Below are 27,717 nucleotides of genomic sequence, written 5' to 3' on the forward strand. Positions count from 1 at the left end.
TTTAGTGTTTACCGACCAACCGACCGACATAGTTTTAGTTGCACGCGACTAAAAAGCGGTTTTGTAATATGAATGCTTGACGTGTTTTACTAATATTACTTGTTTCTCTATTTCTTTAGCATCGACGACAACACCTTTTATATCCAGTAAATCAACAACATGTAGGTTTTGTTTGCTTTTTGCATTTTTATTTCCGTAAACTTCCGGGTTTTTGCATTTGCGTTAAGCAAATAAAGGATTTAAATGAGAAAGGATATCCCCCTCTATCCCCATGATCTGCATGAGTGCTTAAAAGGGACAATAATGATGATTTGTATATTTGTCAACACTACATTATTGTAAATAGGTTTAAGACACATGGAAACACTAATCCTTCTGTATTTATTGTTTTGTTTATTGTGATATATATACTGTATATATATAAGTTGTAAGTACAAAGGTTCCAACTGTGTAATTACAATTACATTAAAATGTATATGTAATACATATCATATTAATGATGTTAGAATTGAAGTTTAACGTAAATATTTCCATGCAAAAAACATATTGTGAGTGCAATTTCGGTGGTTTAGTTGTAAATGCTTTTATTATTATTGCCTACTTATTTTTATAATCTAAATAAACGTGAACAAATATCATTTTAATGATAAAACATGACTAGCTGCATGGAGAGGGAATGAGCTCGTCAGACAGACCAGGACCACAGCATAGCCAAGAAAGAAAGGAATAACTGGCACCAGTTGGGAGAGGACTTTTCCCAGAAGTGGGGCGATATGAGGAAAGAAAGAAACATTAGCTTGACCATTCAGTTGGAATGGGGTTTTGCTTAATATTGTTAGTTTATTTGTTTTATTTTCTTTTAGTTACAAACGGTCAAACTGAACCTGTAGTCAATGTACAAGATGCTGTTGTCAAATTAGGTGACGATACTGTTATCAGCTGTTATTACACACTTAGTGGTACAAGAACACTTCAGGCTGTTCAGTGGTTCAGTAGCACATCAACAGGAGTTAGGTTAAACCAACTTGTTAATAGTGCAGATACAAATTCAAATGGTAGATACGCAGTTGATACCACACAAACTGGTGTAGCTACTCTCACGATTGCAGACACAGTGTTGTCTGATGATGGATACTATCTATGTAGGATTATTGATTCACCTGCTATTGAAACTGGTGAAGATTATGGAAAACTTACTGTTCAACGTAAGTATCGGAAATTGATAAGAAATATGAGAAAAACTAAATCCCATGCAAGATCATTAATTTATTTTGCCTTTACAAACTAGTTTTGAATTAAATAGAATTCTCTGTTAGAACAACAACAACAAAAACGGAAACTTAGTAATACATCCACACTGTCGGTAGGTTGGTTGGAATAAACTGTTTATGCAATAATATCATTGTTTATAGTTTATCTTGTAATGAAAATAAAGCACAGGTACACAGTGAAAACTGGAAGTTTCAGTTTCAGTAATACTTATAATAATGAATGTTTTATTATCATTGCAATTGTTTATTTTCTATTTCTGTAGCATTAACGACAACTTCTTCTATATCCAGTAAGTCAACAACATGTAGGTTTTTTGCTATTTGCATTTTTATTTACGGGTTTATGTTTTTTATGTCCAGGTTTTGCATTTGTGTTAAGCATATAAAGGATAGAAATGGAAAGGGATATCCCCCTCCATCCCCATGATCTGCATGAGTGCTTAAAAGGGCAAATAATGATGACCTTTGTATATATTTGTCAACACTACATTATTGTAAATATGTTTAAAATCGCATGGTAACACTGTACTAATAATTAGTACAGTGTTACCATGCGATTTTAAACATATTTACAATAATGTAGTGTTGACAAATATATACAAAGGTCATCATTATTTGCCCTTTTAAGCACTTAAACTAAACAATTATTGTTTAGTTTTAAGTACAGAATTTCCAAAGAGTGAGGGCGTATGTAATTCAACTGGTCTTGTTGTTGGAATGACGTTTGTTGGTGTGCTCATTGGATTCATTCTCAGTTTGATTGTGGGTTTTATTATCATCAGCAAAATAAGGAAGACAAAGTCACAGGTGAAGTATGATTTAGAAAGTTGACCCAACAGCAAGAATATAGGAATAAAATAACTAAATGAAATAACGCATACTTTTGGTAATGGAAAAGTATTTTAACATTTAATATGATGTCTTATTTTAAAGGCACCGACATCGAAAAACGCCAGCCAATCAGGGGTAAGGATGCTATACTTTAATTATTCACTTTACTCATCATCATCATCATTATTATTTTTACTATTGTCACCAATACAGCCAATAAACGTTTACACTATTTTCATTCTTCATTATTCATGCAATAAACTTCTGTATTATTTTTAGCTGCAAGAGTATATGACTTATACTGGAGAGACAGATAAAAAAACAAACCACACATACCAAGATTTACAGAAGAAAGACGATAATTAAGCTGTATATGTAAATGTTAAAGCAAAGAAGGACAACAAATAATATACATGTTTAAAATAAAATAAGTATATTATTATAATCAATAGAATGATTGCAATGGTTTGAAACTACAATCACATACCTCTTGTTGATTGTTTTTATAGAAATAGAAGAAGTGTTTTCTTTCATTTTCTATAATAAAAATGAAATGTAAATGCTGCAATGTATCATCATTATCAACAACACAGCCTATAATAGTGAAATAATCTACCAACGGTATATAGCAACAGTAAAGATAAAATTCGTAATGTAATGTAAAAATTAAAACCATATATATACTTGCAAAATATAAAAATAAGATTAATATAATTGTATTTCTTGCTTTGATTTTTTGGAAATAAAACGTACTTGGTTGTAGACCGACTTTAATTTCTTTCATTTGAATTAAATGTATTAATGCATATATATATATATACGGACTATACCAGCATAAGAAGAAAAATACTACAAAAAAACTATACACAATCATTGATTTGAACACCAATACACGTTTAATTGTATTATTGTTATCGTTCTTTAAGTTAATTCGCGATATGTATTTGTCGCTTACTGCCATTTTCAAAGAGTTTAGTAAGTTCAAATGGATTTGACACGGAAGGATCAAAATATAGGAACAAAGAAGGTTTGGCATTGTTGGGGTAAATTTCTCTTTTAGGGAAGACATTAGAAAATACCTATAAAAAATAAATAGTAGTTAGAACTACTTTATAAATACAATTTTTAGAAAGTCATGTGTTTTTTACTTTATTTTAAATAATTTATACTGTTTAGAAAATTAATTTGATCATCTAGATTTAGACGGAAGTACAGTGCACTATAATTATGAGGAAGTAAATATAATATATCAGTGTGAACGGCAATTCATCATAATCATAACAATAGCAGGAATAATCAGTATTTAAGTATACAATACAGTGGAGTATGGTAGAGTGCGATACAATAACAGCGGAATAATCATCACCTTACGAAGCGGGACAAGGCGAAATGGAAGGGAAATGTAAAAGTGCGATGATTCTTCTGATTTTTCAACTTTGTGGTTGTAGTAAGTACACATCTTTCTATCAACTATAGTGCATTGTACTTCCGTCCACATCAAGTTAACCAAATTAATCTTTAACAATAAATGATGATGATTTGTAGTACATTGAACGTTATGTTATTTCTTTTTTTTTTCAGTGGGCCAAAGTATCAACAAACTCACTGCCAAATCACAAGTTGCAATTGAAGGACAGGACGCCATTACATTACCATGTTACTACATACCAACAAACGCCGTGATCGGCAAATACTACTGGAAGAAAAACGAGATGGTAATTGCAAGAAAGGACGACTCAGATGCTGCGTCTAGATACTCGCTGAGTAATCCAAAGCAGGGTGATACTGCAGGATATATTAGCTTGACTATAACAAATGTTAGCAGACGAGACGCAGACTCGTACACGTGTGGAGTAAACGACGAGTCTACTGGAGCTACTATACTCTTCCAGACGAAATGTACTTTAACTGTATATTGTAAGTAATATGATAGTAATACAATTAAATTTATGCAAATATTAATGCGTATTCTTTCGGTTCTTATTGGAATAAATGTTGTGCAACACAGAATTAATTATGTTTCTGCATCAACGACATTGCTTATCTTAATGACAGATTTGGTTAATTTATTTAATTATTTATAATTCCCAGCAATGTTTTAACTGTATATATGAACTGTTTTATAAGTTGTTTTGTGACTGTGTAATTTGGTAGTAGTCACTGTCATACTGTAGGCCTAGATTTAAAAGTAACACATCCAAATGCCAACTTCAAGTCAATGGCTACCAGATGTCTCTGTGAGACGGTTATTTGAACCAGTACCAGTACCAGTTAAGCCATCTCTGTCAGTACTAGGTGATTTGGAAGTTGTAAGAGTGAGCAAAGTTGCAATGTCTTGCAGCTCGACAGTAGCTTATGAAAAATGACAAGAACATGGTTCCATGACAATAATATTTTGAAATTTGAAAATAATACACTAGAAATTGAAAATGTTGACAAAGAATGAACGACAGTACAGCTGCAAAGTGGAAAAACTAATTTTTATTTGGTGAAAATGGGAAAAATTGTAACTCAATAACACTAATTAGCCTTAGAGGTAAAAATGTTGTACGGTGGTTAGCCCACTGAGGAAAGGAAAATTACCACCGGAAATTTAGAAAAAAATTTAAAACAAATGGTCTGTGGTATTTTCGAAATACTATAGGTAAATTGAGAAAATTATACTGCAGTGACAGAGATTCAATTGCTTTTGGTCTTGTAAATGTAGTTCAGAGAATAAGTATACAAGTTATCTGTATCTTAGACACCAATAAACCAAGAAATATAATTATTGTACAATTTGGAATTAGTGTTAATAATATTCAAATAATACTTTTAAAAAGATACAGTATTTCTTGTAAAATAATTACACAAACCAGTAGTGGTGTTAGTAGTCTATGAGTGCTAGCTTACCTGTATAAACCGACAATAGCCCGTGCTCTCCAGAGGGAGGGCTTAGATACGAAAGTGAAAAGTTCCTAGAACACCCCTGCATTATAATGGACCCGTCCGCAACCACGCCCTCATGTGGGAACGTACCAACGTACCACCGTCATCATTTTCCGCGTACTTGACTGCGGGGACGGCGGGAGGGAGTTTATACAGGTAAGCTAGCACTCATAGACTACTAACACCACTACTGGTTTGTGTAGTCTATATCGTGCCTAGCTTACCTGTATAAACCGACAATAGCCAGATTAGCACCGGACTAGAACTAGTCGGCGGTGGGAGTAAGTTAACAAAGAGCAGAGCAAGTGAGGTGTACATACCTATAACCTAGGCTTTAGCACCGCTGCTGCTACTGGCGCCATGGTTGCAGAAATGTCCCTTAAATAATGCTCAGAAAACGAAGACTGTGTCCGCCACCATGCCGCTGTCATAATGTCTGATATAGAACCGCCAGCGTACAACGCGAAGTGCTGGACGATTCATAAGCGGCCCGAGTCGCTGCCACGACCCAGTTGCAATCGTGGATTTTGCGGCCGGCCGATACGGGGGCACCGATGTGACGAATAAGTGAGATATACCCTCTCGCAACGTCTCTGTACGGTGGATGTAGAATTTGAGTGCTCTTACCGGGCACCAGGATGTGTCCTCTACTACCCCCGAGAATGCGGACATTGATGGAACGAACACAGCCGGCGAAAAATTTAACGTCTGGGACTTGGCCAGAAAGTCCTTCCTGAATAATAACCGGACTCCACCACGCTCAAATCGTATATGGCCTGGCTCTAGCGTGAGCGCATGTAGCTCGCCTCAGCGTTTACATGAGGACAACGCCACCAGAAACGCTGTCTTAAGCGAGAGATTATATAATGAAGCCTTGCTCATTGGCTCAAATGGCGGGCGAGTGAGTGCGGATAGAACGACGTTAACGTCCCAACGTGGAACTAAGACCTTAGACGGAGGTCGCTCTCTGAACATACCGCGTAACAACTGCGTGATTACTGCGGAAGTTGAAAACCGTCGAGCCATTCTTGAATGGCGGCGTAATGGCCGCAATCGCGGACCGGTAGCCTGACACCGTGCGCACTTGCAAGCATGATTCGTACAGGTAATGCAGAAAAGCGCAGATCTGACCCAAGGATATCGCCTTATGGTCTATGTTATCTTGTCCGCACCAGCGAAAGAAGTGTCGTAGACGGCTGTTGTAGACAGTGAGAGTCGACTCTCTTCCAGATGATATGCCCGAGTCTCTGAGCTGTTCCCTGACCATGGCCAAACAGTCAGGTTCAGGGATTGTAGATTGATCGTCGAGAACCTCGCACGATTTTGCGTCAGTAGATCCGCGCGGACCGGAAGACGCAGCGGGTGATCGTAAAGAAGACTGGCAAGAAGCGGATACCACGCTCGACGAGGCCAGAACGGTGCGATCAACAGAACTCGGCATCGGAAGCGCTGAATGTGAGTCAGAACTATTGGTATGATCGATACCGGCGGGAACGCGTACGCCCATAAACCGTCCCATGACATGGACAGGGCATCCACCGCCCACGCACGTGCATCCCGGAATCGACTGCAGAATGTCGGGAGCTGCGTGTTCTCTGACGTCGCAAACAGGTCTATGTGCGGCCGTCCGAAGTGGTCGAATATTTGAGTGGCTATGCTCGGCAACAGACGCCATTCGGTCGGGCGTAAAGCGAGTCGGGACAGCGTGTCCGCGACTCATTCTGGCTGCCCGGAATATGCGATGCAGTCAGCGTTATTCTGTGCGCGATGCACCAGTGTATGAGCGTCCATGTGTGGTAGCAAAGAGTCGGAGACTCCGTGCCTCCTTGTCGGTTGATGTACGCGACCACGGTTGTGTTGTCCGAGCAGACATGGACGTGTGAATTTTTTATGTTTGGAAGTAGCGCTTTCAACGTTCGGTCTACTGCCCAAAGTTCTAAGAGATTGATGTGGGCTAACGCCTCCTCGGCACTCCAAACGCCGGAGACGTGACTCTGGTTGGAGCAACCGCCCCAACCCGCTTCGGACGCGTCCGTTTCTATTCGGGTGTCCGGAATTGATCTCTGAATTGATCTGCCCACTAACAATCGGCCGTCCGTTAGCCACCATTGGAGGTGCGTTACAATGAACGCCGACATCGGGACCACTTTGTCTAATGAGTCTGAACCTGGCCGGTAGAAGGCTAACAGATGAACTACAGCGGCTGCATCCGTAGCCGACAAAACGGAACTAGATCTACAAAGCTGGCTGGGAAACCTAGCGTTCTCAGCCAGTCGTATGCTGTCGGAGCGGAAGCGGTAATCAGGCCTTGTATAGCAGCAAGGGCTTTGGTTACTCGTTTCTGTGAGGGGCACACTCTGCCCGACACGAGATCTATCTGCGCTCCGAGATACATGGGATGCTGAGTCGGCACCAGGCACAACTTTTCCCGGTTCACTATGAACCCTACGCGTTCCGTTACGAGAAGGACGCAATTGAGACTGCTCACCAGCCGGTCCTTGGACTGAGCCACGATTAACCAGTCGTCTAGATACATGAATATGCGAATGCCGTGCTTGTGAAAGAACGCACCGAGCGCTCGAACTATGCGCGTGAACACGCGCGGAGCCGTTGATAGGCCGAACGACATCGCGACGAACTGGTGAAGACAATTGTTGATTCGAAACCGCAACCAACGTTGGTCTTCTTTTGCGATTGGTACGTGAAAGTACACATCTTTTAAATCTGTCGATGCGGCCCAGTCTCCTCGTCTTAGCCCTAACAGGATCGATGAGACTGTCTCCATCCGAAACCTGCGGGGCCGAATAAATCGTTTGTTCAGACGTCTTAGATTTATAATTGGTCGCCAGTCCCCCGAGGACTTCTTGGTTAAGAATACGGTTGATTCGTGGCCCGAGCCCGCATGATGTTCTTCGACCCTTACTACGGCTCCTTTTTGGAGCAGCGCGGCAATCCCGTCCATAAGCACTCGTTGCTTTATTGGATCTTTGGGGATTGTGGTCGGACGAGGACCTCCACACACTGGAGGGCTCGTAAATTCTATGCGGTAGCCGTAGCTAAGTGTGGAGAGAATCCAGCTGTCTACCATCAGCTACTCCCACTCTCGGACGAACCGTAGGAGACGACCTCCCACTGGTCCGGCCCCCGACGGCACGGACCTCGCCTGCACGTTACCGGCACCTGCGGTCACCACGTCGCAAACCGCGGTCCCGACGTGCTCCCCTACCCGGCTTACCGCCACGCGCGGGGCGGGAATTACGGGGTCGCGACGGCCCAGGAGTCTGCCCAACCTCAGACTGATTACGGACCGACGGCGGCGGTTGTGAGATCGATGGCACCACCGGCAGTGGGGCTGGAGGCGTTTTGCGTGATCTCGTCTCGCGACGTGCCTCTCGCTCGCGAGCCCACTTATTTTTCTTCTCGGCGAAATTACCGTAGAAGAGATCCACAGCACCGAACGACCCGCTAGTTGTGAAGCGGTCAATTGACCCTCCGCACGGTGGCCGAGGTCATTGAAATTGTCACTTGTTGGTCCACGACCAGGCCCGTAAACTGCTGAAGCAAGCAGATCACGTCCGCGTCAAGGTGCCGTGGATGGTCCGGATCCGCGAGGAATGACAGAAGGTAGCCCGACATCAAGACCGTTCGTAACGACCGCGATTAGCGCCTCCTCAGTTCTGGCGGCCGAAGGAGACAGAAATCTGCCGTTGGCGTCGAGACCTTGATCCTCGCGCGCACGCTTCTTTCGCTGCATCCGGGATCGGTGGTGCCGATATATAGCGTTGAAAACTGGTCCTGCGGAGGCGGGAAGGCTGCTGCGAGATCTTGAGATGCAGCTCTACGGGTTTTAGGCTCCTTCGCTATAGCCTCTACCCTAACGACAAGTTCGGGATCCAGCGGCGCAACTGGACAAGTCGTGACCCGCTTCAATGGAGCACGCACCCCAAAGGTAGAGTACCTCTTCGAAGCCGGCGCGGGCGTCGGCGCGTCATAGGCGTACTCTACTCAAATGTACAAAAGTACAGCAGGAACCACACGATTGACAAGAGCCTGCAAACCGTCTCCACCCTGTGCGATCCTCACTAGGCAGCGAGGTCATGGTCCTGTCACTGTCGTACCCACCGACATCCGGCGATGGGTGCGTCCCTCGACCTTGAAAGTACTGCGGAGGCAGAACTGGCACAGGAGGATAATTAAGCGAGGATGCCGAGGGCACAACCTCCCTCGGTAGAGCTCGCACCGCTGCCGCGATGGCCTCCAGTACGGGTGGGAACAAACCCTCGTCCTGCGTACCACTCTGCGGTGGAGGCGCAGCGGCCGTTGCAAGCGCGCGGTCTCTTCTACTAGCGGGGCCACCTGAACCTCCACGGGTGCGGGGTCTACCACCCGCACACGCCCCAACGGACGTCCGGACCGCGAAGCCGTCCAACGTACAAAAACGTCGCACGGCGACTCCTGGCTACAGGTGCGGCAGTGAATGCACAGCAAGTGGCGGTCCCACTTGACTGTCGCACGCTGGCCCCTGCATTGCCAACATTCAGACTTAGGCATATCCGGGCACAGAACGCAACCTAGCAAGATAAAGAACAATACCACCTGACGACGGCTTTGTTGTTGTTTCACGCAACAGTGCGTCCACGCCTCAGCTGAGGCAGTCCAGGTGGCAATGCAAATTGCTTTTCCTTTGTCTTCCGGTAGCGTGGCCGTTCCGGCCTAAAATCCAACGAAGTGGGTGTTGTTTTCTCCTTCTTAATCTTCCTTATATCTAAGGAAGACCCTCGGATCAACGATATATGAACAATATCAACTGCTGGTACTGCAACAGGCCGTGGGAATACACTCAATATCCTGGCCAAGTCAACTAGTAATCAGCGTAATAGAAATCTTTGTATAGTATGTACAGTGTACAATCCTAACACTTGGTATCATACGACGTAACGCTCTCACGTTACGAAAGAAAATGATGACGGTGGTACGTTGGTACGTTCCCACATGAGGGCGTGGTTGCGGACGGGTCCATTATAATGCAGGGGTGTTCTAGGAACTTTTCACTTTCGTATCTAAGCCCTCCCTCTGGAGAGCACGGGCTATTGTCGGTTTATACAGGTAAGCTAGGCACGATATAGACTGGGTTGTAAAATGATGACAGTGGGTTATAACCCAATTAAAATTTTACTGAGACCTCTAGCACGGGCTATAACAGAAGTGCCGGGCATGTGTCGCTATACAAAAAAGCAATTAATTTGGTAGCTACCCTATAACAACATAATAGGAAAAAGAGGATGTGAAAACTCTAATATCTAATATTGTAATCATGCCTTTTCCTATTGTAAATTTTGCAAATGCTATTATCAATCCTATTTTAATTTCGCCATTACAGATCTTGAAAAACCAATTCTTAATCCAACACAATTGTTTACAAATATTGGTGAAACAGCAACATTCACATGTACTGAACCTGATGGTTTACCACCGATTAACATCACATGGACCAAAGATGATGTCATCCTTGATTATTCTGATACACAAAAGTATCGGTTTTTTTATGCTACATTAACAATTAATAGAGTAGATGAAGAAGATGAGGGAGTTTATCAGTGTAAAGCAGAGAATGCTGCTTATCATGGAATGCAAGGAAAACTAAGCAATAATGTTACTCTCATCACATTAGGTGGGTACGATTGGAATAACAATAGTTCTATAACTGTTAACTGATACAGTGAATACATACTATTATATAAACATACATTTCATTCTTTCCTTACCAATTTTTTTTAAATAGTTTTACATGGTATGGATAGCAATGGTGAGGTATACAGAGCACATCTAACACACAGCGAAAGTTTATTTTTTATTATGCATGCGTTTTAAAATATGAACGCATGATAAGTTTCGATAATAATGCTTGTTTATTTGTTTGTTTTTTTTTAAACATTGACGATTACTTCTATATCCTAAGTCAACAATAAGAAGTACGTTGCACTTTAAATTGTAAATTTCCGGGTTTGGTGTCCACATAGACTAGCATGGAAATGTTTGTTTTGCTGCGAAACGATACCGAATGTTTCTTGATTTTGTTTCCTTAAAACCAATCAATGTCATTATCGGTTTTTGTTTTAATAGTAATAGCGAAAATTAGTAATAGAAGCCAACAAGCTGAAGAGAAAATATACATGTGTGTTCCTTGGATCTGTACTTATACGCTCTTCATATTTATCACTTGTATTTTATTATAAAAGGTTCAACTTCGACGGGTCTTGTTGTTGGAATGACGTTTGTTGATGTGCTCATTGGATTCATTATCTGTTTGCTTGTTGATTTTATCATCAGCAAATTATAGAAGACAAATCCACAGGTAAAGCATAATTCTGATTCAGAAAATAGAACCATAAAATAAGAGTAAAATGCTCAATAATTAGTAAACTACCGCGGTACACCGCATAAGTAATGAAATGTATTAACAATAAAAAGTGCTTTTTGATGTTTTATGTTTTTTCTACATCGAAAAACGACAACCAATCAGGAGTAAGGATGCCATACTTCAACTTTCATTACTCACTTTCACTTGTCATCATCATTATCAATGTCACCAATAGGTTTACAAGATTGTATTTCTTTTCGTTTATGTTCATGCAATAAACTGCTCTATTTTTTTTAAACAGGCGTTATTATGACTTATACCAGAGAGACAGATCAAGAAACAAACCACACATACCAATATTTACAGAAGAAAGATCAAGCTGTATATGTAAATGCAGAGAATGACAACAGATAAATGATACAGTTAATATATAGAATAATACAATTTTTAGGCCGATTATAAACATATTGCAGTGGCTTACTGTATTTTTTGCAGATAAATATTGTGAAAAATAAAAAAACACTTCATCATTATTAAGGTTTCTTATGTTGATGGACGTTTCTATATATATGTTTTAGCTGATATGTTTGAAAGTTGCCTTACTCGAATTAACAGATAACATTTATATAACGAGTTCTTATAGATCAGACGTAATTCCTAATATAAACCCGAGTTAGCCAGTATTTCATGTACGCGTCGCGGGTTAATGCGGGAAACGCGAATGTTACTTATGATGTCATGATATAATATCATATTTGTATAAAAATGATCAGGGTCCATCACTTCAACCACGTTTTATTATTTATTGGCCAACATTCGGTATGTTTATTTATATTCTGACATAATGGCGGGAAATATTAATACATCCTGATATCACTAACAATCTTGCGAGTATTGAATGATACCACTAGGAGATTTGTTTTCTTGGTCCTCATCCTTGATTTTATCCAGCACCAGTTTTTTACCCAGCAATTAAACGTTTGCAATAAGGTAATGGTTTTGTGTTATGCTTTCATTAAATAAACTGATTTTTTTATGTGGGTATAGTGGCTAGTTCCTTGTATTTTATCATATCCGTATGTTTCAAATTGACATATTGCAATGGATTAAAATATAAGACCAAGGTGAGGCTTAATTATTTACCCGCCGAGTAAATTGGCTTTATTTAGTAATTGCTAACTTTAGTGAGTAGGTACAGTATCTGGTCTGATGTAAAAACACACTAAAGAATGTTATTGTAGCTTTTATTGTTCGATAAAACTAATAAAAATAACATACAGTGGATGTATTCTGTCTTACAAACCATATTAGGATTGAACTTGTGACTTGTCTGTGCAGTTGAGCGCGTTCTAACAAACACATTGTATATGGATCTACTTTAACAATAAGCCTAACTAGTTACTATATTGAAAGGGATAGGTGTAAGAAATTGACGGATGACAACTAGGCATCCTGTTAGGAAATGTTTCCAGAAAATAAAGATATCTGTTTGTTTAGCATCCTCCTTCAAGGTAAGTACACAGTGACCAACTGTACTACGACAGCACAACACCCTTAGTTAGCTGTAGCCACTATTCTTTGCCAGATTAATAAATCTTACGACTGTTTGATAACACACTTGGTTAGTTTTAGCCACTTGATGCTAGAATTGGCAGGACTACTAACTAGGTTTAGATTTTTTATGGAAGGTCCATAGTCGACAATTTCACTATTTTTTTCAAAATCTATAAATACCTGCCTGAGCATATTCGGCGACACGAATTATTGTAATAAATATAACTTTTTTCTTCTCGTTTCAATATGGTTATGTCCGACTTTCGCTATAAAATTTATCTTTTAGAATTGTCTCTTTTGCTCTCCTAAGTTTCCTGAATTTTATACAAGCTTTCTTCTCTGTAGAAGATGAACGGTTTTTAAAGAGGATGCATTTTTGAATAATAATAATAATAATAGGCCTACTGATGTGTATTTTTTTTATTTAGTTTTATTCTGCATTTGTTATGGAGTGTCTGTAAATATCAACAACTTAGATGCTGTACATGAAGGCTCTGACACAAGAATGACATGTACATATACAAGAGACAGTAGTACTAGTTCAAGTGATCCTATTGTGACATGGAATAACATCATAGACGGGGAAGCAGATAGAATATCAGCAACTCAGAGTGGATCTACAATCATAGAACCTTCGTACCAAGAGAGATTTGGCGTTGATAGAGATGATGATAAAATTCTTGTGATTACTAACACTTTGCGAATTGACAGTGGCACATATCAATGTGAAGTTGTTATATTTGATGACCCACCTGTTGATGATGGTACTGTGACATTAAATGTGGTATGTACGTATACGGTTAAATTCAAATATTTGTATACAGATACAGACGGTAGTCATAGTATATTTTTTAGTTGTTTATAATATAGTTTTAAAATAATTCAATTTCATAGTACTGTATTTATTTTTGGAATATAAAAATATTGTTTAGGCCTATATTACACAAACCAGAAATGGTGTTGGTAGTCTATGAGTGCCGCTTACCTGGATAAACACGACATAAGCCCTTTTCCACGAAGTGCGAAACAATTACGAAAAGAAGAATTTAGCGGTAGCTCACCTCCATGATAAATGGGACAGTCCGCTATAGCGCCCTCTAGTGGGACCACTCCCACGTAATACCGTCATCATTTCCCAAGACCTCTTGTCTGAGGGGACGGCGGGCGGGCGTTTATCCAGGTAAGCGGCACTCATAGACTACCAACACCATTTCTGGTTTGTGTAGTCTATATCGTGCCTGCTTACCTGGATAAACACGACATAAGCCAGTGTAGCACCGGACTAGATATCTAGTCGGCGGTGGGAGACAAGTAACAAAATTTTACCAGTACATACCTATAGACGAGGCTTCAGTACTGCTGTCGCCACTGGAGCTAGGTTAGCGGACACATCCGAAAGATAGTAAGAGGTGAATGTAGACTGTGTTCGCCACCATGCCGCTTCCATAATGTCAGCTACAGGGACACCCGCGAACAACGCCCACGAAGTGGCAACCGCGCGCAATTGATGCATGTGTGCCGGCGGCGGTGTGTCCGATGACGTGTAAGCGTTTTGAATTGTAGATACGACCCACCTTGCTATGGTCGATTTAGCTGCGGCGCGGTGTGGCGGAACAGAGGTGACAAACAGGTGAGACACTCCGTCTCTAATTGTCTTTGTGCGGTGGATATACCACTTGAGGGCCCTCACTGGGCACCAAAGTTTGTCTCCGTCAACCGCCGAGTAAGATGTGATGGTGGGGACGAACACAGCCGGCGGCGAATATTTCAACGTCTGAGTTTTTGCTAGGAAATCTTTCCTAAACACTAGCCTCACGCCGCCTCGCTCGAACCTCACATGCCCTGGTTCTAAGGTAAGAGCGTGCACCTCGCCTCGGCGTCTGCACGATGACAATGCGAGCAGGAACGCCGTCTTCAGCGAGAGATTGTAAAGAGAAGCCTTACTCATAGGCTCAAATGGCGGGCGTGTAAGAGCGGCTAGAACGACGTTGACATCCCATCGAGGAATCAAGACCTTGACTGGAGGTCGTTGTCTGAACATCCCCCGTATCAGCTGAGTGATAACGGAGGATGACGAAATCGTAGAACCGTCTTTCAGTGTTGGTGTCACCGCCCCAATGGCGGACCTATAGCCTGAAATGGTGCGGACCTGAAGACCTGACTCAAATAGGTAATGCAGGAAGGCGCATACTTGACCAAGGGTAACCAACCCTGGCGTTATTTGTTGGCGCCTGCACCATGTAAAGAAATGCTTTAATCGGCTATTGTAGACGGTAAGAGTAGATTCCCGACGAGATTTCGCCGCGAGGGCGGCAGGGCCATCTGGAATGCCTGAGTCTCGGAGCTGATCCCTGACAATGGCCATACAGTCAGGCGCAGGGATTGTAGGTTCTGTAGTGAGAACACAGCTCGGCCCTGCGTCAGCAGATCCTCTCGAACTGGAAGACGCAGGGGATGATCGTAGAGCAGGTCGAGAAGCAGTGGATACCATGCTTGTCGAGCCCAGCCCGGGGCGATCAGAAGGACCCGGCAAGGATGGCGCTGAATGTGCGTCAGAACAGTTGGTATTAGTGAGATCGGTGGAAACGCATAAGCCCATAGTCCGTCCCACGGTATGGATAGGGCATCCACCGCCCACGCACGTGCATCCCGAAACCTTGTGCAGAAGGTCGGGAGCTGTGTGTTGTCTGACGTCGCAAACAGATCTATATGAGGCCGCCCGAAGTGGTCGAAAATCAGTGTGGCAATGCTGGGTAGAAGGCGCCATTCCGTGGGACAAAGTGTTTGTCGGGACAGAGCGTCCGCCACAATGTTGAGGCTGCCCGCAATGTGGGCAGCCGAGAGTTTGATGTTGTTGCCTATGCACCACATCATCAGTCTCCAGAGGTGGAAGCATAACGTCGGTGACCTCGTGCCTCCCTGACGATTTATATATGCTACCACTGTTGTGTTGTCGGAATGGATAAGGACGTGACGACCGGCCACGTGAGGTCGAAGGGCCTTCAAGGTCCTGACGACTGCCCAGAGTTCTAGGAGGTTGATGTGGGAGCGCGCCTCCTCGACCGTCCAAAGGCCGGAGGCGCGGAGTGCCCTGGAGCAACCGCCCCAGCCTGTCTCGGATGCGTCTGTCTCTATACGGACGTCCGGCAAAGATTTTTGAATCGGCATTCCCACAGTCAACCTGCCTTCTACCAGCCACCATTCGAGATGCGTCTGAATGAATGCATTCGACGGAACCACTTTGTGTAGGGAGTCTATGTGCGGTCGGTAATGAGCCAGCAGATGCAGCTGTAAAGGTCTCATACGTAGCCGGCAATACGGAACCAAGGCAACGAAGCTGGCCAGACAACCCAGTGCTCTGAGCCATTCGTAAGCCGTCGGAGCACGAGCAGATATTAGATTGCGTACTGCACTCATTGCAGACGCGATGCGTTGTTGGGATGGACACGCCAAGCCCGTCACGAGATTTATCTGTGCTCCGAGGTATAACGGGAGCTGTGTCGGCACCAGGCACGACTTCTCCCGATTGACAATGAAACCTGCCTGTTCCGTTACGAGAAGGACATATTGTAGACTGCTCATCAGCCTGTCCCTGGACTGGGCCACGACCAACCAATCGTCGAGATACATGAATACTCTTATTCCATGTTTGTGGAAGAACGACGCCAGCGTTCTGACTATGCGTGTAAACACGCGAGGAGCCGTCGATAGGCCGAACGGCAAAGCGACGAATTGGTACAATTGGTCGAGGATTCTGAAACGTAGCCAACGTCGATCTGCCTCTGCGATAGGAACGTGAAAGTACGCATCTTTCAGGTCTATCGAGGCTGCCCAGTCTCCTCGTCTTAGCCCCAGAAGGATGGATGAGACTGTCTCCATCCGAAACCTTTGGGGCCGAATAAACCGCTTGTTTAGACTCCTCAGATTTAAAATAGGTCGCCAGTCGCCTGTCTTCTTTTCTGTGAGGAAGACGGTCGACTCGTGTCCCGAGACGGCGCATCGTTCGTCGACTGGTTCTACTGCTCCCTTTTGGAGTAGAGAATTGAGGCCGTCCAGAAGCGCACATCTCTTTAGAGGCTCTGGCGGAATTCTTGTCGACCGAGCGCCCCCGCTCACCGGGGGGCTCGTAAATTCGATGCTGTAGCCGTTTTTTATGGTGGCGAGAATCCACCTGTCCTCCGACAGGGTCTCCCACACTCGGGCGAACCGTCCTAGGCGACCCCCCACCTGCCCGTCGATGTTGGGGACGGGCGTACCGATCGCGTCACCGGCGACGCGCGAACGCACCCGGACGCCTGCCGCTCTTATGGCTGGCGTCATATCTTCCGGGCCTGCCTCGTGCAGGTCGGGGATATCTGTTGATGTCATGTGGGGTGCGAACGCGGGAAGAAGTAGAAGCCTGCGTATCAGGACGCGCCGGTGTCGGTACTGGCGGTTGCGTTGGCGGTACTGGAGCCGGAAAAGGGGGAGGCGGTCTGGATGGTCCCGAACGTCCACGGCTAGCCCGACGTTTCTGCGGGAATCTCGATCGAGTTTCACGACGTGCCTCCCGCTCACGCGCCCACTTATCTTCCTTCTGGGAGAAACTCCCGAAGAAGAGATCCTTAGCGCCGAAAGATTCCGATGTAGTGAATCTACGATATTGCGCTGGCGCGATATCTGTCCCCTGGAGGACGTTGACCCGGCGAGCAGCGGCCGACGTAACGGAAATAAATGCTTGCTGATCAGCGATAAGACCAGTTATTTGCTGCAGCAAAGTGATGACCTCGTCATCGCGCTCTCTAGGGTGTTCCGGGTCCGCCAGGAACGACAAGAGATAACCAGAAATAGACGTCACGCGTACTGTCTCGCGGGCGGCTCTATCAACTGCGAGAAGCGTCTCTTCTGTCTTAGCAGCCTTCGGAGCCAAGTAGTTGGTCTTGCCAGCCTCTACGCCCTGGTCCTCTCGGACGCGGTCTTTGGCTGCATCAGGCACTCCCGGTGCAATGATGTACTTATCAAATTGCGCTGACGGCACCGGAAACGCCGACGAGAGAATGTACGGTGCGGCTCTACGTGTCGTTGTTGAGTCGCGCGCAAACATGTCTAAGCGGTCGATCAGTTCTTGGTCGAGAGGCACCACCGGACAGGTAGTGCTTTTCCTAAGAGGCGTACGCACGCCGAAAGTAGAAAACCGCTTAGTTGAAGGCGTAGGCTTAGGCTCGCGGAGCGAGTAGTCGATTCCAAGATAGGCCAGTACCGCCGGAAGAACTCTGTTCACGAGCGCCTGTAAACCCTCCTCACCGGGCCCCCTAAGCGACGCGGCTCTCTCCTCATCCGAGAGCGTGACCATAGTGCGATCAGACAAATAGTCGTCTTCCATCGAAGCACCCTCAGAAAAGGGCGGTAGTGGTGTCTGAGGAGGGGGCACCGGATAATACGGAATCGGAGGACGCTGGGCTGGGGCTACCGTAGGCTCGTCCCTTGGTAAAGCCCTTACCGCCGCCGCAATGGCATGCAACAACGCCGGAGACAACTCATTAGGGTCCGGGGCTGCAGAGGCCGCAGCGGGAACAGGCGCGGCGCCGAGAAAAACCTCCTTCGCAAGTGGAACGGAAGCCACAGGCTCTTCCTCGCGTTGCACGACATCGTGCGTAGCTACCACTGGAGCCGCCACAGGCGCGGACTCCTCCGGAACACCGACCTCAACAGTGCGTTCCACGGGCCGCGGAAGCGACGCAAACTTGGCTGGCGTCCAGCGAACGCAAACGTCACACGGGTTATCCTGATTGCACGTACGGCACTTAATACATCGCATGTGGCGATCCCATTTCACCGTCGTCCGCGGGCCCCTACACTGGACACACTCTTGCTTAGGCATGATGGTGCAAAACACCTGTCTAACAGACACACAATCAACTACCTAACAACAGTCTCTTAACCTAGCGCCTGACTGATTCTGCTGTATAGCGTTGCCTACACTCGGCCGGTGACCCCGGTGAACTCTAAAGCTATTTCTGACTCGCTTGCTAGGCGAGTCAACGGATTGCAACGTATCAAATTCTCAAAATAACAATAAGAAACGATATTTCTGCCTTGTTTAAACAACAACGGCAACGTATTCCAACGTATCTAAATAATGTAAAGTTAAACTTAGCCTCGGCTAGCTAGACTATTCTAGTCTGTAGAATTCCTTGAAACTCGTCTTCTCTTCGAAAAACTTCGTGTCTGTCAACTACGACGATACGAAAAGAAATGATGACGGTATTACGTGGGAGTGGTTCCACTAGAGGGCGCTATAGCGGACTGTCCCATTTATCATGGAGGTGAGCTACCGCTAAATTCTTCTTTTCGTAATTGTTTCGCACTTCGTGGAAAAGGGCTTATGTCGTGTTTATCCAGGTAAGCAGGCACGATATAGACTAACTAGATCGGTACCCAATATATTGCTTTGTTTAATTTCAGTGTCAAATAACTGTTCCAATCACGCTTGTTCTAATGGAGGTGTTTGTACACCGTCTTCTAGTTCTATGTGTAACAGGGTAACAGGTATGCTTATACCCAAATACTTGAATGATTTATCTGCTGAATCTGACTTGAATCTGAGAAACCTTGTGGGACCCATTAAAGTAAAAGCTGGAATGATAAGTGACCATGCTATAAATAGATGAGTCACCTCATCCAAGTGGCGGGAAAATGGTCATGAATATTTAGTGTATAATGTTTCAGTATGGGTCAGTTCATAAATGGACAAGGGATTTTGTTAATTGATTTGCATTTTTAATAGTTTCTTTTTTTGTATAACCGAACTTTAAATTGATAATTACATGTGTATGACTCGAGTTACAATACAATCGTTCTGTAAACTACGAAATAACGTTATGGTAAATGTATGTACCATCGGTTAAAAATTGTCATAGTACCCAACTGGGAATGGATGACACTTACTAGTGCCTAGCCCAAAGTGAAGGTTTTCATCTCCTTCCGACTGGTTACTAGGTAAGCATCTATATTTTTATCTCTCTTAATTTTAGAATTGTTTTACTATAGTTAATATAGTTGATTAGTTATTTGATGTTATACTATAGTTAATATAGTTGATTAGTTAATCGATTGTTATACTAGACACAACGCAATAGTAGCCTATACTGTCGTTAATGATACGATCACTGATGTTATCTTAAATAGTAACACTGTTTTTGTTCTATCTCCTTCCGACTGGTTACTAGCTTCAATAAAAGAATTTAACTTTTCCAAACCAAGAACTGTCTCTGTGGATGATTTTATTGTGTTTGTGCCAGTGCTGCAGCTCCTGAAAATACTACGCGATAAAGCTACGACGCTAGTAGTCTGAACCTGTTACATATGGGATACACATGTTCCTGTCCACAGTGTTTCTTTGGACAATTGTGTGAAACTCGTGAGTTTTCACTACCGGGAAAGTACTGTAGATAACAAGCCAAATTATACATTGAGCCTTTTCAATAATAAAGAAAGTATATAAAACTAGATTTTAAGTCGTCGCTTGAGTCATACGTTAGAATACAAATTAAAATGTTTTACTGGAACATTATGTGAAAATACAAATTTAATTCATGTACTTTACAGTATAAAATCATTTTTTTAACTCGAATAAATGTATTTGTTATCATCAGCGTCAAATGGTTGCTCCAACAACCTTTGTCAGAATGGAGCTGCTTGTAACACTGTTTCTGGTTCCTGTTCAGCATACACATGTACCTGTTCATCATGTTTTACTGGAACATTCTGTGAGACTCGTAAGTTATGTTTGTCTGCTTGCTTTTATCACAGTTCAAATACAAATTTAATCATGTACATTGCAGTATAAAATCATTTTTTGTAACTCGAATACATTTATTTATTATTAACAGCGTTAAATGCTTGCTCCAATAACGCATGTCAGAATGGAGGTACATGTAACGCCGTTGCTGGTTCCTGTACAGCATACACGTGTACCTGTTCATCATGTTTTACTGGATTATTCTGTGAAACTTGTAAGTTATGTTTGTCTGCTTGCTTTTATCACAGTTCAAATACAAATTTAATCATGTACATTGCAGTATAAAATCATTTTTTTTAATATTATGTGAAACTGGTAAGTTCTATGTTTTTTCTGCTTTTCTTTATCAGAATTCAAATATGTATTTTACAGTCTATACTTTTCTGAAAACTGTAATTTTCTCTTTTGTATAATATTCACTATCAGCGTCTGATGCTTCGACGCAAGTTCTATGTTTGTTTGCTTGTCAGCCCGTGACGACTGAATCTGCCCTATAATTTTCCAGTATTTAATGTAACTAGAATGCATTCATTTTTTATTATCAGGAAATGCTTGCACTGGCAACATTTGTCAGAATGGAGCTAGTTGTGCCCAGGTTTCTGGTTCCTGTACAGCATACACATGTACCTGTCCAACATGTTATACTGGATCATTCTGTGAGACTTGTAAGTTCTATGTTTTTCTGTTTGTTTTTATTTACAATTCAAATACAAATTTAATTCATGTATTTTACAGTATAAAGCATGTTTGTTACTCAAATACATTTATTTATTATTATAAGTATTGAATGCATGCTCCAACAATGCTTGTCAGAATGGAGCTGCTTGTGTTCAGGTTTCTGGTTTCTGTACAGCATACACATGTACCTGTCCATCATGTTTTACTGGAACATTCTGTGAAACTCGTAAATTATGTTTGTCTGCTTGCTTTTATCACAGTTCAAATACAAATTTAATCATGTACTTTGCAGTATAAAATCATTTTTTTAACTCGAATAAATGTATTTATTATTATCAGCGTCAAATGCTTGCTCCAAAAACGTATGTCAGAATGGAGGTGTATGTACCATTGTTGCTGGTTCTTGTACTTCTTACACGTGTACCTGTCCATCATGTTTTACTGGACCATTCTGTGAAACTGGTAAGTTCTATGTTTTTTCTGCTTTTCTTTATCAGAATTCAAATATGTATTTTACAGTCTATAGTTTTCTGACACTGTAATTTTCTCTTTTGTATAATATAATTGCAGATCTTTCTACCTTGATCTCATCCCACATGCCACAATATGCTGACGACACTGTTCTCTATAGAGTAATCAAATCCCCAGTTGATTGTGACTTTTTACAGGCTGACCTCAACTCTATCAATAAATGGGGTGAAACAAATCGTATGTCCCTCAATCTTGGTAAATGTAAAGTCATGGAAATAACCCGCTCAAAAAACCACAACTCTTTCCAATATTTTATCCTTAATAATCAAATCGAAACAGTGTCCCACTATAAATACCTTGGAGTTACTTTAACGTCGGATTTAAAATGGAACCAGCATATATCCCAATCTGTTATTAAATGTAACCGACTTGTGGGTTTTATTAAACGTTGTGTTAAGACCAATGACCACCTTGTTCTTTTAAAACTTTTCACAACTATAGTAAGGCCAATCGTTGAATATGCAGCTCCCGTGTGGTTACCACATCAACAATGCACCATCAACCAAATCGAATCTATCCAAAGACGTTTCACTAGATCATGTTTTCCAGGCTATTTCCAAACTATATATTCCCTACGTCCATCTTACGAAGCCCGACTTACCTTCCTCAAACTACCCCGGTTGACCATAGACTTAAATTTCTTCATGTTAAATTTGTTATTAAGTGTCTCTACGTAGATTTTCTGGTTGATGGTGCATTGTTGCCCACACCAGTTTCTCGTAAAAATTATAAACTAGTTTTTAGGCATAAGGGTTCTCGTACCAATACATTTTACCGCTCTGTTTTTATTTCCTTTCCAAGGTTGTTGGATACCCTCCCTATTGAAGTGACTAATTTGTGCCTTTTTGGTTCCTCTAAGTTTTTCCCTGCCTTTTTTAATGCATTTTGCTGTTAACTTGTTTTTGTCTGCACCAGAGGGAGAGTCGTCGCATAGTGACTTCTCACTTTTCTACAATCCGCCAGACTGGTGTTAGTTTTCTTGTCTGTATTTTTATTGTTTTATATGTTTTATATGTCTTCTGAAAAAATAAATGAATTGAATTGAATTGAATTGTATAATATTCACTATCAGCGTCTGATGCTTCGACGCAAGTTCAATATTTGTCTGCTTGTCAGCCCGTGCCGAATCTGCCCTATAATTTTTCAGTATAAATGTAACTAGAATGCATTCATTTTGTATTATCAGGAAATGCTTGCACTGGCAACATTTGTCAGAATGGAGCTAGTTGTGTCCAGGTTTCTGGTTCCTGTACAGCATACATCTGTACCTGTCCATCATGTTTTACTGGAACATTCTGTGAAACTTGTAAGTTCTATGTTTGTCTGTTTGCTTTTATCAGAGTTCAAATACAAATTTAATTCATGTACATTGCAGTATAAAATCATTTTTTTAACTCGAATAAATGTATTTATTATCATCAGCGTCAAATGCTTGCTCCAACAATTTTTGTCAGAATGGAGCTGTATGTGTCCAGTTTTCTGGTTCCTGTACAGCATACACATGTACCTGTTCATCATGTTTTACTGGAATATTCTGTGAAACTGGTAATTGACCAATCGATTGGTGTTTGGGTATTTTATTTAATTTCAGCTATCAGCAAATAAGTTTGCCTAAAGGTAACCATCACAAGTTTGAAAATTACAAACACGATGAAGAAAGCTATGTATAGTATAAAGTTTAACTCAGATTGTTAATAGAGAAGACTGAATTGTGTATAAATGGTACTCTGAACTGGAGATGATGTATCTGTTTCTAACTTTAAATATTATGCAGGTGTTCTCCCCATGGTTAAACGTGTTCTCTCCATGGTTAAACGTGTTGTCTCCGTGGTTAAACGTGTTCTCTCCATGATTAAACGTCTTCTCTTCATTGTTAAACGTGTTCTCTCCATGATTAAACGTGTTCTCTCCATTTTTAAACGTGTTCTCTCCCAATCCGACCACTCTCTTTATAAAGAATACATTATTTCATCTCAGCCCCAACCCCTCCAACAACAAACAAAAATCAAACTATTTGTTTTAAATATTTGTCGTGTTTAATCTGAGACACACGCCCGTTGCCACATACGTTGGGAATCCTATTTGCATAACAACACACGGCATACCAAGCCGTCTCGTACAACTTCGGTGACATATTAATTATCTTCTAAACACGTAACGAATTACTAATTCTCCCATCTAAAAGTATACGTCAACCTAGTAAGTTAGTCGTACTAAATGACAAGTATTTTGTCCCTCAATCTATTGCCACTTATAATAAACATTTCTCACGATAATTTGCATACTCTTGGAAAGAACACCTGGATCATAATAGGAAATATTAAATGATATAGTGTTTATTGTATAATATAGTGAATCAACAGAGATTTTCTGATTTTTATTTGTATAATAAATTATTATACCAATAAAAGATGAATGAACGACGTTGTAATGAACAAGGAACGCGCTAAGCACATATGAAATGTAATATTTGGGTTGAGGGAAAATTAATATTAATTTATCGTATTATTGGATAAAATTCTAAAGCCGCACCGTAGTCTGTGACAATAATCAAACATAAAAAAAACCGTTGTATTCAATATAAAATAGGTGTAAACAAAATCTGTGAACTTATTATAATGTTATACGTGCTCACTTTCATACTGATTCTGTATTCCAGCAATCGAGTATAGCAATAAACAAAAATGTGTTGCAGTGGCGTCGTCAAGGACTGGGGGCCGTCGGGTGCCAACAACCCCCACGTAAATCTAATGTCACTTCTATCATAATTTAGCCTAGACAGTCATTTTATTAGACCTACTGAGGGAACATTCAGTCTGATTTCCTCCTCTACTTTTCTACAATATGCTTGCTTGCGATGTCGTATCTGTTCTAATTCAGGAAGGAGAGGGGGTCCAATCCTAGCTAAACATATTAAAAATCTATTTTCGGATTACTCATCTTACTCAATTAATCATTAATATTCCCAAGTAATTCGAATATTAAATCAAAGCCTAAAATCCAGAAAAAAAAACCACTTTGTTATTTCATTATTTAGCTAATTACCGCAAATTTCACTCCAAACACAGAAAACCAGTTGATCTGCTTTATTATAATAAAATCACCGGAATTTAAAGGACAACTTGACCGAGGACGATATTTTAACAACGTATTAGGAATGTACATATGATTTCAGAACAATCGCGAGATTACTAGAAATTTTCACGATTTGCCAGACTTTGCTAAAAAACTCATGACGTAAATTTTGCGATACACCTGTGACGTCACAGCAATTTACGGAGACGGCTGTACGGCGAGCGCGTGTGGCGATATCCATTATCTCGCAATGGTTTAGAAATCATATGTACATCCCTAATACGTTTTTAAAATATGGTCCTCGGTCAATTTAATTAATTGATTGTGTATATATTTCGACATAACGGCATTAACAATACCAGTATATTGAGGTTTAGATTTGCGACGACCGAAATACGTCATGTTAATTCATTCACTGTGCAAAAACTTCCTGATTTTATCAGTATGCGATCAACAGTTATGTTTGTGTGTTGTTTTGAAGTCGAGTCGATGAATATTAATAATGTTTATTGTATTAGTCTGTTGAGTAAACGCGACGACCCAGATAGACAAAATACTTTGGACTTCTCTCAGAGTGATTTGTTTTCTTGGGCTTATCTAACCACAGTACATTTACAGCCACCTAACTCATGCAGTAAGGTAATTGACGGTTTCTATAATAAAGACCGATTGTATAGGCTAGGTTTACCAAGGAAATAACTCTTCCCTGGTTTACCATTTTCGTTATTATTATATTACAACATAATCGTATTTGTATGTTTCAAATTAATATACAGCGATGAAAGATCAAAGAATTATAAGACCTATTCATGTTGAGGCTTAGTTATTATATCCGGGCGCATTATGCTGCATTCAGTTATTGAACGTTGGTGATAGGTAACTAACTTAAACCAGAATCTATAAAAACACATTATAATTAGTCTGGTGAGAAAACACACTTACGAATATTATGTTGGTTTTTATTGTTAAGCTCTGTTTACACTTTCAAACTTTATATGTCAAAAAAATGTGATATGCCCATATGAACATGATGATGTCATATCACTACCATATTTGTTGGGCATATCACCATCATATTTGTCAAACTAGTTTGATAGTGTTGTAGACAGAGCTTTAGATAACATGAAAAACCAGTGTATGTCACAGGTACAAAGTAATTTGTGTTGTATGTTGCCGTTTAGACGTGGGGAGTATAATACGTGTTCATTATTAATTTATTTGTTATTCCAATTTATAGGGTGTGTATTTTCAATATCCTGCTATTACAGTATGTTTACATATAATACATGTGTGTTTCATCCTTATTAACGGTACGTTTAATCATGAAGCTACAGTATGCAATTGTTCAATGATTTATGTAGAATAAATTTTCGAAATACAGGTATATTTCTTGATCGTAAAGTAAGAGCTTATTAAAATGTGCACAATAAATGAATTAAATAATTAAACATTGATTAATAATTTTCTCCTAGTTTTATTTAGCACATGTACTTGTGTAATATTGACAGCTTGGGAGATGTTTTAATTATTTTATTGGCCAACATTCGGCATCTGATGTGGTGCTTTTGTAGAGTTAGGGAAAGGTAGGCAGGCAATAGTAATACAGCATCTCATGTGGTGCTTTTGTAGAGTTAGGGAAAGGTAGGCAGGCAATAGTAATACAGCATCTGATGTGGTGCTTTTGTAGAGTTAGGGAAAGGTAGGCAGGCAATAGTAATACAGCATCTGATGTGGTGCTTTTGTAGAGTTAGGGAAAGGTAGGCAGGCAATAGTAATACAGCATCTCATGTGGTGCTTTTGTAGAGTTAGGGAAAGGTAGGCAGGCAATAGTAATACAGCATCTGATGTGGTGCTTTTGTAGAGTTAGGGAAAGGTAGGCAGGCAATAGTAATACAGCATCTCATGTGGTGCTTTTGTAGAGTTAGGGAAAGGTAGGCAGGCAATAGTAATACAGCATCTGATGTGGTGCTTTTGTAGAGTTAGGGAAAGGTAGGCAGGCAATAGTAATACAGCATCTCATGTGGTGCTTTTGTAGAGTTAGGGAAAGGTAGGCAGGCAATGGTAATACAGCATCTCATGTGGTGCTTTTGTAGAGTTAGATTATGGTCTATGGTATACTACTGTAGGCAATACATATGATGATGTTTTATTACTAAATTTCCCTTTGATCGGGCCATACTATGATATAATTATTTCTATAAATAATGTATCATAGTTTATTTACAGTACAAAACAGAAACAGTTGAATAGAAAGTTGATTCATAGCAATTAACATGAACTAAAGGAGTTACATATTATATTGCTGGATTCTTGATAAGAGCTTAGTTCAGAAAACATCTTCCCATTTTATAGTACATTCTATACACCCTGGGTTACCACGGGCAGTTGGGTTGAAACCCTAAGATCAATCCTGCTTACAGGCCTGATTTAACTGAAGCAATATACGTTAGTAATCTATTCTATAATCTAATCTAAGAAAACCAGCAAAGAAATTATAATAATATTCACATGAATTAGTTCATATAATAATTATATATCAATGTAATTTAATTTTAAAGAACAAAATAAATTTAATAACATAATAATTTAAAACCGAGCTTCATAACCCACTATACATTTATATTATTATTTGCACATACTCTTTCGAAACTATTTCAATCATAATAATTTGTTTGTTTAATTAAAAAAAAGATCTTTTAAAAAAAATC

At 41.1% G+C, this 27,717-nt stretch overlaps 3 protein-coding genes across 4 annotated transcripts; 2 read left to right on the plus strand and 1 right to left on the minus strand.

Annotated features, from left to right (window-relative positions):
- The first annotated feature begins 3,367 nt into the window (after positions 1–3,367).
- LOC140057028 (junctional adhesion molecule A-like) lies at positions 3,368–11,880 on the plus strand. Its single transcript, XM_072102564.1, has 5 exons — positions 3,368–3,549; positions 3,684–4,019; positions 10,411–10,701; positions 11,270–11,385; positions 11,693–11,880. The coding sequence occupies exons 1-4, from the start codon at positions 3,492–3,494 to the stop codon at positions 11,368–11,370; spliced, it is 786 nt and encodes a 261-aa protein (XP_071958665.1). The 5' UTR covers positions 3,368–3,491; the 3' UTR covers positions 11,371–11,385; positions 11,693–11,880.
- A 284-nt stretch (positions 11,881–12,164) lies between these two features.
- LOC140056437 (uncharacterized) lies at positions 12,165–23,667 on the plus strand. Of its 2 annotated transcripts, XM_072101805.1 has the most exons (10): positions 12,165–12,210; positions 12,805–12,902; positions 13,374–13,729; positions 19,390–20,344; positions 20,580–20,702; positions 20,817–20,939; positions 21,271–21,390; positions 21,743–21,865; positions 23,121–23,240; positions 23,357–23,667. In XM_072101805.1, exons 6-10 carry the CDS (start codon positions 20,823–20,825, stop codon positions 23,537–23,539), a joined length of 663 nt encoding a protein of 220 aa, XP_071957906.1. In that variant the 5' UTR covers positions 12,165–12,210; positions 12,805–12,902; positions 13,374–13,729; positions 19,390–20,344; positions 20,580–20,702; positions 20,817–20,822; the 3' UTR covers positions 23,540–23,667. The 2 variants fall into 2 exon arrangements, with proteins under 2 accessions (XP_071957906.1, XP_071957905.1); XM_072101804.1 differs by lacking the exon at positions 12,165–12,210 and having other exon boundaries at positions 12,724–12,902.
- LOC140056435 (uncharacterized) lies at positions 13,902–17,112 on the minus strand. The gene has a single exon (XM_072101802.1). The coding sequence runs from the start codon at positions 17,009–17,011 to the stop codon at positions 14,282–14,284; it is 2,730 nt and encodes a 909-aa protein (XP_071957903.1). The 5' UTR covers positions 17,012–17,112; the 3' UTR covers positions 13,902–14,281.
- Positions 23,668–27,717: the final 4,050 nt, after the last annotated feature.

The sequence above is a fragment of the Antedon mediterranea genome, chromosome 8 (assembly GCF_964355755.1).
Source record: "Antedon mediterranea chromosome 8, ecAntMedi1.1, whole genome shotgun sequence".
NCBI lineage: Eukaryota > Metazoa > Echinodermata > Crinoidea > Comatulida > Antedonidae > Antedon > Antedon mediterranea.